General features: G+C 46.4%; 1 protein-coding gene across 1 annotated transcript; it reads right to left on the bottom strand.

Annotated features, from left to right (window-relative positions):
* Positions 1 to 586: 586 nt before the first annotated feature.
* On the bottom strand, positions 587 to 10,719 carry ADCK2 (aarF domain containing kinase 2). The gene is made up of 8 exons (XM_054386933.1): positions 9,784 to 10,719; positions 8,937 to 9,083; positions 7,368 to 7,496; positions 6,605 to 6,700; positions 4,569 to 4,820; positions 2,625 to 2,753; positions 1,923 to 1,976; positions 587 to 800 (listed from the first exon to the last, which is right to left on the bottom strand). The coding sequence occupies exons 1-8, from the start codon at positions 10,717 to 10,719 to the stop codon at positions 657 to 659; spliced, it is 1,887 nt and encodes a 628-aa protein (XP_054242908.1). The 3' UTR covers positions 587 to 656.
* Between the last annotated feature and the right edge of the window lie 251 nt (positions 10,720 to 10,970).

Genomic DNA, 10,970 nt, shown 5'->3' with positions numbered 1-10,970 from the left:
CTGTTTATAACGCAAACTCCTATACTATTGTGTTAGAGTACAGAAGTTGGGGGGAGCAGGGGCAGATAAAAACAACTGGTCTGTTTTTATCATCCAAAATGCCTAAGAACAGACCACACCATGCAGGATCTCAGGACACTTCTACAATGAAAGCAGAAGTTAAAAATGCAAAAGATAAAAAGGTTTATTGGCTTTTTCCGACCTGAAATAGTTGCTTGGGTGATGTTAGAAAATCATTTCTTGTACCACAGTGACACATAAAATTCAGTAAATTAAATATTTAACCTGATATATTTCAAAACAGACTTAATCAATTAACATCTTCTTAAAGACAAGACTGCTTTCCTCATCCGGCTGCAGTGATCTTGAGCACCTCAGCTACACAGTAAGTCAGTTCAAAAACTACCAGAGCACATTAGCTCATACAACTGTGTTAACAAGTCATAACTCTCCAGTTGTGCAAAGTCTTCCTGGTTTCTGGAACAGACCTTCCAATCACCCCATGCCTGGTACCTGGCTGAAGTGACTGAAGGCAACGTCAATGGAGAGCAACACTGCAGAGCATTTCTCCCAAGATGTTTGTGGCTTTACACCTTCAGCTTCTGTCAGATGGCATGGGTAATCCTGCACAGCAAGAGGGCAGCAGCCACAGGAGTCTATTCGAGGACAGAAGCTGCAGTTTTGATGAGTAGTGGTTTAGCTGCCTCTAGGATATCCAGTTCAGGGTCCAATGAACGACCAAGACCTTCCAGAACCATGATGGCAAAGATGATGGAAGCAAAATTGCTCTCAAGCTTCACCTAGAACCACATGTGACTTAATGAACTCAGTGGACCTTTTATTTTCCTGAGCCCGTTCCACTGAGGTACCAGCTCTGGCTATGCTGAGGGGAAAGCATACACCCATCTGAAACTATACTTCTTTGCTTGAGTTTTAGAGCACAACCAAATCCAGGAACAGGCCCCAAAATAAGACCATTTCAGGTTAAGTGCCATAAGGAAACCCAAGAGTTTGCTTTTCAGTTTCAAGAGGAGGAATGGGATAACTTCTTTGTTCCACACAAATATCAGGATCTTAGGAGTGCTCACCCTTGGTAGTGTAGTTATCTACTTTGTGAACACATGCACTTGTGTAACCTTCTGAATGGTCATGAAAGACCCTCACAGATCAGAGGAAACGCTACCAGGCACCAGGATTGTTTCAAAGCATACCAGGGCATCGAGAATTCCTGGAGTTGGGAGGACGTGCTTTGTAATGGTCTAAATTATATTTAATATTATTGGAAACCAGCTTAATGAGGTTTAAGGACAAAAACCTCTAACTAAGGAATATTTAGGGAGACTCTGCAGACTGGATAGTCCTATGGCCCTTCTCATCTCTAGTTCAGGCTACCTAGCTCTGTTGATTTCCAAAGCTCATTGCAACCATGGAAACTCATCCCCCAAATACGAACAGCTGCAAGAAGGAATGTGTTCTGTAAGCAAGTCCTCACTTTTGAGGCCTCTAACAAACAAGTAAACACTTATTTCACTGGTGCTAGGTCTAGTGCTGTTATGTAACTTTGTATCAAGAAAGAGGTCCACAAAAGAAAGCATGCAATGATATACAAGTGGAATATAGATTACATTTCATTTTTGCCTCTGGACTATTAAACAAAATAGGAAAAAGGTGTTACAGCAACATTCCTTTTAGAAAACATCAACTGGTAAATGCAGTATTAAGACAAAACCCACCAAAGCAGAAATTGGTCTTTGTAGGTTGTGTACCAGGCCTGAGAAAGAGCATTCCTGCAATCCCTGTTCTAGGACTTCAGGACATTTCATTTCAGAAGTCACTCCCTCATCAGCCCTTCATGTTCCCAGTAGTTCTCCTTCCCCAAACAAACTTCTAGCTATGGAAGTCAGACAACAACAGGACCTCACCTTATGAGTCATCAATAGTTTAAAGACATTGGAGAGGAGATTTGCCACTTGAAGCTGGAATGCAAAAGGAGAAGTTAACAACACATCAAAAAAAACTGTGGTCAAAAAGACCAAGCCAAGTGAGTGACAGGCAGGACTGTGTTTGTTAGCATTTGGGTTTGGGTAGTGGGACAAGATTCCCCAGCTGACAACAGCCAACATCAAATATGATTCCCCCCTATCCTGCCTAGGATAAGAAGTTCATCTGTGACCTATGTTCTGCTTACTTGGAAGCCCAGGAAGGCTGAGAACATCTGACTCCACAGTAGTATACATCATGCACCAATGTGCTCTGTACTACCATATGATACTCTCTGAAGTGCCCTAAGGCTGGCCTTAGCTAACAGGATGCAATCTGTAACATCAGGCTCAGCAACTCCTCACAAGGAACTGCAGGTGTTAAGAGATTTTAAAAGAAAACAAACAAAAACAAGAAAGAAAAAAAACTAAAAAAGCAACCCACAAAAACTCCCCCACCCCCAAACACTTACAGGAGTTTTTAATTAGAAGAAAATAAAGGATTTTGTGGACTTTTGCTGTAGCTGAGTCTGAAAGCACATACTACACTGGTGGTGCTGATGAGATCAGAGTTGGCTTCCGCACATGGATCATTCTAAAAGCCAGGTTGCATGGAATTACACCAGGGTAGGACACTGCACTTGCCTTTCCCAGGGCAATGGTGTTCCCTCGGACCTTGGTCACTAGTTCTGCCATCTCAGCTTTGAACCGCTCTATGTCCTGGCACTGGTTAGCACGGGCATGATGCAGGATTAGTTCTGCCACTCTCTCCCCCTGTGAAGCAAGCCAAAAGGGAGACTCAGAACGTGCATCATGGATGTCAGCAGGCCTATAGGGAACTGCACATCATCCCTGGAAGGCCTCTGCTGCATAGGTCCCTGGAGGAGATATACAGCAGGGAGATACTTTCCTATCCAAACAATGGAGACCAAGTGAATCGTAAGAAGCAGGTACAGAAAGAGCACAACTGGTCAAAAACTCTTATCTGGCACAACCCCACTTATTTCTCTCACAGGCCTTATAGGGTAGAACACAAACAAGTTTCAGGGAGGAAAATAAAACTCACAGGGCTGGCATTTCTTCTCAGCAGAGGAGTAAAGAGCATGTATTAACCTCCGTTATGGGCCAAGTCCAACTTTCCATTTGCAAACTGCAGAGTAAAAGCAAGCTGAGTCTACACCAGCAGATACCTGGTGAGAAAGCAGAGAAGCCCCAAGCTTCACTTGTAAAAGGCTTTATAGCTCTGCTTGGAAAATGTGTCTGACAGCCACATACAGAGACAGAGGCCCCAGGTTTGGCAATGTGACTTGGTATAAAAGTTACATATGTTTATATAGATATAAAGCATCTATCACCTTATTGATTAAACATTCCTTGGAACCACTCTGACCTGTGGATCATGAATGACTTGCAAACAAATGCTTGCAGTTTTTGCTTAGTAGCTGAGGAGTCAGTCTGGCAGCACAGGATGGGTCTGAACATAGAGTTTAGCACTGACTCCTTAGAATACTTTGGCAAATGTGTCCCTCTTGAGATACAGTGAGCTGAGAAACAGGAACACGCAAGCATAAGCACTCATGCCTGTTCTCAGAATGAATAGACGTTAGCACTGGAGTCTATAATCCATGAGAGATAAGTAGGAAGAAGGATAAAGTAAGTTCCTCTTATACAGAGGAGCCTGGCAGAGGCCAGACCCACCTCATCTGTTTTGCTTCCCCTCTTTACAGACACTGACACAACAAAATGGAGGACATCACATGGGCTTTCCAGCAGCAAGGCTCCAGAGAAGGGCAACGAGGCTGGTGAGAGGCCTTGAGCACAAGCCCTATGAGGAGAGGCTGAGGGAGCTGGGACTGTTTAGCCTGGAGAAGAGGAGGCTCAGGGCAGACCTTATTGCTGTCTACAACTACCTGAAGGGAGGTTGTAGCCAGGTGGGGGTTGGTCTCTTCTCCCAGGCAACCAGCACCAGAACAAGAGGACACAGTCTCAAGCTGCACCAGGGGAGGTTTAGGCTGGAGGTGAGGAGAAAGTTCTTCACAGAGAGAGTGGTTGGCCATTGGAATGTGCTGCCCAGGGAGGTGGTGGAGTCACCATCCCTGGAGGTATTCAAGAGGGGATTGGACATGGCACTTGGTGCCATGGTTTAGATAGTCATGAGGTTTAGGGTGACAGGTTGGACTCGATGATCTTTCAGGTCTCTTCCAGCCTTCTTGATTCTATGATTCTATAAGGGAACGTGTATGGAAGATCAAGATGTTAATCCACTCCCTCCTCTTCTCTGGCAAAACCTGGCAGATTCTGCAACAGCCTCTGAAATGCGAGAGGCTCCCAGGCAGTCCTAACTTGCAGCAGAAGCACTCCTGACCAGGGAGTGGCTGCCAGTGCTTCCTGTTTAACACCTTCTGTTTCCTGGGCCACTGAAATCACTCGATTCTGGCAGCCGCCTTGCTCTAGCTGTGTTGGGTATAGCTCTCACAACAGCAAATCTCCTCTTAGGGAGGTTCATAAGAGGAAATAGAGAGAAAGCTGTCACTTCAGCCATCAGACTCTTCCCCAGCCTCAGCTTCCCAGCCAGATGAGATGCCTCACCTGTCCCTGGACCACAGCTGTGAAGACAGCCCGGAAGTTCTGCAGGTCAGCGCTTTGCAGCTCCGCCACAATTCCCGCATCCAGCAGCACCAGGCAGAGACGTCTGACAGGTGGCTGCACTTCCACCACGAGTGTGTCACACAGGTCCACAATGGCTGTCTGCTCCTTGCAGCCAGTGCTGACATAAGCAGAGCCTTGAACCAGGATGTTCCCAGGGTGCAGGTCAGCATGGACAAAGTTGTCAACAAAGATCTAGAGGACAGGAAAGTCAGAGCAGTTCCTTCAACCAAACCTACCCATGCCAAAACTCGCAGGCAAACAAAGGTTCGTTTCTGATCTCTTCACTGTCACAGCTAATGTGCACCACCCTATGCATCCACACAGCAAACAGCTTCTGCTGGAGACCAGCTGTGCTGAACTGGCATGAGTGCTACTCACCCTAGGGGAGTCAGCAGAGCTCTGAGGCAACACCCTGTGTTTGCTAGCAGTCAGGTAGGACCCCCAGGAGTCCTAGCAGGGAAGAGTAGTGCTCTTTGGAAATTACCACTAAAATGGGGGCACACTGGTAGGCCTTGGCAAAGAGTAATACAGTAAGAATAGGCTATTTGCTATTATGAACAGATTAGAGTGAGTGGTTTGTCTAGTCTGGGACACCAACCCACATTACAACTGTATCGAAACATAAGGAGAACAAGTTAGGAGGAAACAAATGTATATAGCAGTGAGCACCAGAAAGGACTAGCAAGAAGGCAAGCACTTCCCCACTAACCCTCCTGGGCACCTGGGACTACAGGACTTCCTATGCCAAGGAGACCACCTTGTATTTCATGGATTTCTCCTACAAATCTGTCTAATTGCCACAAATAATTGGAGCTGTGTGAAAAAAATGAAATTTTTTTTTTAGGTGTTGCCTGCAAACATTACTCCTGATAATTTTATATCTTTCTCATTCTCTTTTGAGAAACCACATACAATAGACTTATATTCACTCTGGTGAATTCTAGTTCTATTGGAGCCCTTGAAATGGAGTGTCCTGGACAGCAAGGGATTAGAACTGCAGAATATTCAAGAAATGGGTTTGCTTTACTCTTTTTAATTCTTTTCTACTGCTGAAAAGGGGTTTTGCTCTTCTCCTAACCATTGAATTCAATGTTAGTATAACACTACTCTAGTTCCACCGTAGCTTTTACCATTCAGAAAAGCAATTTCAGAGTCTGTCTTACACCATGGAGTCGAAATTGCAGGACTCACCATCACCCTAGCATGATAACACAGTTATCATCTGAATCTCATCTGACACTTACTGCCCATGCACTCAGTACTGTGAGGTTCTTTTGCAATCTCCCCGGCTGATTCTCACAGCTTCTCCTGAGACAATTTGTCACTTTCTCAGCACTGCTTTCCAGAGCATTTGTGATTATTTCAACCACACAACAGGACAGCCAGAAGCCAAATTGTAAGCTGAACCTGGTCAAGATTGTTTTCTTTACTCCATATTTAGTTCTTCCTTTAAAAAGGCAGTTTTGGAGGAAGAGTCAGTAAATGAAGAAATTAGCTGTTTTCCCTGGGAGTTACATCCATAGTCTCCACAGAGTATGGTATTTGCTAATTACATTGCACTTTATAGTATGTGGGGACTATGGCAATGCACTGGTCAAGTTGCATAGGACAGCTCTACTGCATGCAAGCAGATTGTCCTGCTGTGTTAGAAGCTCTGTGTCAGTCTACAGCAGTGGTGTATCTAGCCCAGGCTTTAACCAGACCTTGTGTCACACTGCATATGAAACACAGACCCTCCCTCCACCGCTTCAGGGGCTGCACAGTGCTTGAGCAGCCCAAGTACTGGGTTACTGTGAGATACCTGGCGCCCATGGGCTGACTCCAAATGGCACACTTGTATCTTTGAGGTCATGAGGAGAAGGGTAGGAGACATGGGAAGCAAACAAGCTTTCTTTTCAGCCACATTGTCTTAATACTCAGTTGAATAGCTTCTGCAGGAAGACAACCTTCCCTTCCAGCCTCAGCCAAGTGCCTACCATCTTTAGGAGCATGTCCATGCCCATCTTTGCAAGTCTCTGCCTCAGCTCTGTGGCAGTCTCCTCCTGCAGGTAGTGTGAAATAGGCTCACTCTCCTGAAAAAAAAAAAAAAAAAAAAAAAAAAAGAGAGTTGGAGTCAAACACACCCTGTGTCCCACCTTAACCTAGGTGCCCAGAGTTGAGGGAAGGCAGAGTTGATAAGAAACCCCTGAAAAGGACCTGCCCAGTAGAAGCTGTACCTAATGTGACAGAGAACATGAGAGAAACAAGAGTTTGTTCTTCAGAAAGGGTGTGATATAGCCCGGAGCAGAAATACTCTTGCCAGGATCACATGCACAAAAGCTAAGGTTGAGAGTAGCTTTGGTCTGTGACTCAAACATCCACAAGGGAAATGAGGCAAGCATCAGAAAGTGTCAGACTGCTGAGCTCCTTGCTTTGACCCACCACAAAGGAGAGCTGAAGCATGGTAATGGTTTGCAAAGCACAGGCAAGCACGTGGTGGCTGGACACATTGCTGGTCTGCTTGGCTTCAGGCCCAATGTTCACTTCTCTATGGAGTTGTCTGCCGCCTGTCTTCTGGGATGCACTGCTTACAAACAAAGGAAGTTGAAGAGACACTGAGGAGGGACAGCAATCTTTTTAAGCAAATAAGAGAAAAGCATCCTCCTGCCTCTGACAGCTCCTTCTCAAAAAAACACCTTATTGGCATGTTCTAAGGGCTTTATCACTGCTACTACCACTCCCAAACCCTGCAATTCTTGCCTCAAATGTTTCCACGAGAACATCTGTCGTCACCAAAGGCCAAAGGGGAGTTGGAAACTTCACAAAATCGACATCTAGGAAATTCTGTCGGAAGCGCTCCAGATTTCTGGCTTCATAGCGTAAATCAATCTCGAGGAGAGAAAGAAAAAGCAGATTGGAAATTAGGTGCAATTAAAATTAGATGTGACCCTGTGCAAGGGTATGCCTGTACGATGCAATACTCAATAGCAATAAAAGTAATCAGAAAGCCAGAACAAAAGCAAAAAATAGGAGTGCTTCTTATATCCTTACAGCTCTTCTGGTGGAGCAGCAGAGTAACAGACTGGGTAACGGATGGCTCGCAACCTTCAGAATATGGGTGATGCTTACTATAGGCATGGTGTCTCAAAACAAGACTGCATTATTTTCAAGGGCAGAGTGAGCCTGAACCAAAGCTTACTGTCCAAATACCAAGGCAGGCAGACAGGGTAGAAAAATCACCCTAGCCTCACTTTACAGGGAGGCAGCCATCCCAGGAAAAAATTTAATGTAGCACATGCAAAACCACCCACTATGCAAAGTTGTGGCCCCAGCTCGTCAGTGACACAAGGACATCTATTCTGCATGCTGCTACAGCTCAAGGAGGCAGGATAATCTTGCATTGCCTTGCTCACATGGCAGTGGGAAGTATCCCAAGATTTTTTCTTGTTCTTTCAGAAAGAAACAAAAGAAAATTGCACTAAGCCTATTGGTTGCTCATCTAATCCACCGTCTTCAGCACATACACCAAAAGCTCTGCCAGACTAACCTGGTACTAATGACCTCAAATCACATTTGAATACAGTCAACAGTTTACAACATGGATTTACTGTGCAGACTTTTTTCAATAGCAAAAAATAATTAAGGCTTTCAAAAGCTTCTAACAGACTTCAGGCAATCTAGACAAAAATGAAAATTAGCATATCATAGTTCATTTTAATAGAACTATAAGTGTAATTAAGCCTGTAGTGATACCTTTCTAAAGTTTTGGTAGTAAGGAAATTGCAAGACTGCATCTTTAGAAGACACTGATCAATCAGAACATTTCAGATCTATTTGCAAAGCTTAACTTCACCAATATTGAGTCTGATGATAATATAATATAGAATGTATTATTTACTTATGTAAAGGTATATTAGTTATGACAATATATATGCCTCTGTGATAACAAACACAACCAGTGAGTACAGACTGCAAACATTTAGGACTGAAGAGTAAACACACATCTGAGGATCTGTTTGAAGAGATTCTTTTCCTCACCTCAGTATTTGTCTTTCACAACACTGCAAAACAGATTGTGTCTAAGTCTAGTTAGCTCTTCAGGCTGTTCACTGGAAAACATACTCAAACTTAGATTTTTAAATCTAAGTGAGCATATAAACTTTCACGTCATTAACATTATGTGACTGATTAAAATAAAGACCATAACCAAAGAACATGCAAGCCTTCATCTAACCATTTAAAAAGTAGCAGTATGAAGTTACAGCCTGCCAGTAGCAAGACTAAGGGAACTTTTATTTCAATACATGCACACCACAGCATGGCACACACCTGCTGAATCATAAGCTTCTCAAACTCTTCTACAATCTCTGTCAAACTCAGCCACTTAAATCCAGGGAGAAGTCCAATGATGTGGCTACCCATCTTCATAAGGAACAGATCCATCTGGACTTGATGGACCAGCCCAGGGTGCAGGACCTGTGCAAGAATGTACAGTGGCAGAATTAGCCCCCAAAACGCCATGAAGGGCAGTCTATTTCAGTCAGCTAAAGTGATATATTCCAAATAGATAGAACCCAGCTTATAAAACTGGGAGCTAAGAAGGCTTCCCCAGCTAGTCCCCCAAAGAATTCACATTTTGCCATGGATTAAACTGTAAACATACACATTATAATCTTCAAATGGAAAGTTAGGCTGGAGCCTATAGTCGCACCCAATATCATTTTCCACTGCTTTTGCATTCCTGCCCTCTCCATGCCACACACCACTGACTAGTATTTGGAACAGCTCAAACGTAAGAAAAGAACTTCTCTATTCCAGATTTTTCCATGTGAGAAGGGGTTTCATTTTCTGGAAGGTGAAACCAAGCTTAACATTCAAGATGTTCATATCAACTGGGCCCTTGCAAGCATTTCTGGTAGCCACATGCACATCACAGGTGCCATAGGCTGTACGTGTACTTGAGCTCTCTGGGCTCTAAAAAGCTGGGACCACTGGAAGTCTGGATTGGAGTTGTCTGGAATCAAAGCACTGAGAAAAGGCATTATGGGAGACAAGTGCCACTCCTCTTGCTCTACCTGGCCCTAGCCAGCTACTGATCTGTATGGGAATTAGATTTGATTGGCTTTGTCCAGCATGCTCCATTTTCACACGTCTACCGGTCAAATGTCCGACTTACTTTAATGGCTACAGGCGTGAGATGTCTGGCTGATGAGGGATTTGCGTTCAGGAGTGGCTTGGCCGTTAGTTCCATAAGGGACATCCCACTCACAGGATTTCCTCGGGAGCAGTTTGATGGGCTCAGATGCTCCCTGCTCCTCTCCTCCCACATCTCTTGGCTCTTCCTCCTCCTCAGCCAGCTGAGGAGGCCTCTAATGCCTGACACTTCCCATGCTTCAAAAGCAGACCGTAACTCCGAGCGTCGTGCTACCTCCTTGACCTGGGAGCCAGCGACTGCTGTGAGGTCGGCATAGGCTTTATATACCTGGGCGACGCAGCCCGAGCCGACTGGCTCCTGGCTTTGAAACTCGAGGATGCCTCTCCAGTCCTCACCGAAGGCCTTCCTGAGGAGCTCATCAGTGTGGCTCCACGGGTGCGGGCTCACCTCAATGTGCAGCTTAGAAAACTCATCACAGAAGGCCTCAGAAAAGAGGTCCCTCCGAGTGCTGGCCCACTGGCCCAGCTTAATACAGGTGGGACCGGCAGCCTCAGCTGCCCTCCGCAGCAGCCGCAGCCACAGCGCTCCCAAGCCGGGCCACAAGCGACTCAGAGGGTAGAGCAGCAGCAAGGGGCCAAAGCGCAGCAGCAACCCACAGGCCCGCAGACCCAGCTGGAGCACCAGACTCAAGCGACGCAGCAGCCCCTGGGGCGGCCGCTCCGAGCCGCACTCCCCTACCCACACCGGCCCCCAGTCGCCCGGCCTCCCCTTCCAGCCGGTCCCGGCGGGTACCGCCGCGGGTACCGCCGTGGGCACCGCCAAGGCCACCGCGACCCAACGGCCAGCATGCAGCCCTCCGCGCCCCGTGGCCGTCCAGCCGTGCAAGATCAGCCTGGCCCCTGCAGCCCGCCTGAAGAGGGAAAGCGGCAGCAACCGCACGGCCCCTCCCGCCACCATCGCCCGCCCGCAACGCTCACAGCCACTAACGGCCGCCCAGGAAGGGCAGAGGGCGGTGGGCAGGGACAGCCAGTCAGCGCCGGCAGGCGGGGGAGGCCCGCCCCTTAAAGGGACAGGAGCACCTGCCGGTGAAGGGATTTTTTCCCGCCTTGTGGATGGCACCTGAGCCCTGCGAAGGGAAGAGCTTCCCTGAGCTGTCGCCTCCTGAGTGGGAGCGCCCTCTCAGGTTCGGGTTATAACGCAGGAGGACA

The sequence above is a fragment of the Indicator indicator genome, chromosome 14 (genome assembly GCF_027791375.1).
Source record: "Indicator indicator isolate 239-I01 chromosome 14, UM_Iind_1.1, whole genome shotgun sequence".
Classification (NCBI taxonomy): Eukaryota; Metazoa; Chordata; class Aves; order Piciformes; family Indicatoridae; genus Indicator; species Indicator indicator.
Note: the sequence above shows the minus strand (reverse complement) of the source record. Positions and strands in the feature narration are given on the sequence as shown.

Bases quoted from the DNA above. Each gene is read 5' to 3' on its own strand.
- ADCK2 (XM_054386933.1), bottom strand. From the start codon at position 10,719: ATGGTGGCGGGAGGGGCCGTGCGGTTGCTGCCGCTTTCCCTCTTCAGG. The intron at 6,701-7,367 runs GCAAGAATTGCA...TTTTTTTTTCAG, and splicing joins TTCTCGTGGAAACATTTGAG to GAGAGTGAGCCTATTTCACA. The intron at 4,821-6,604 runs GTAGGCACTTGG...CCTGTCCTCTAG, and splicing joins TGGACATGCTCCTAAAGATG to ATCTTTGTTGACAACTTTGT.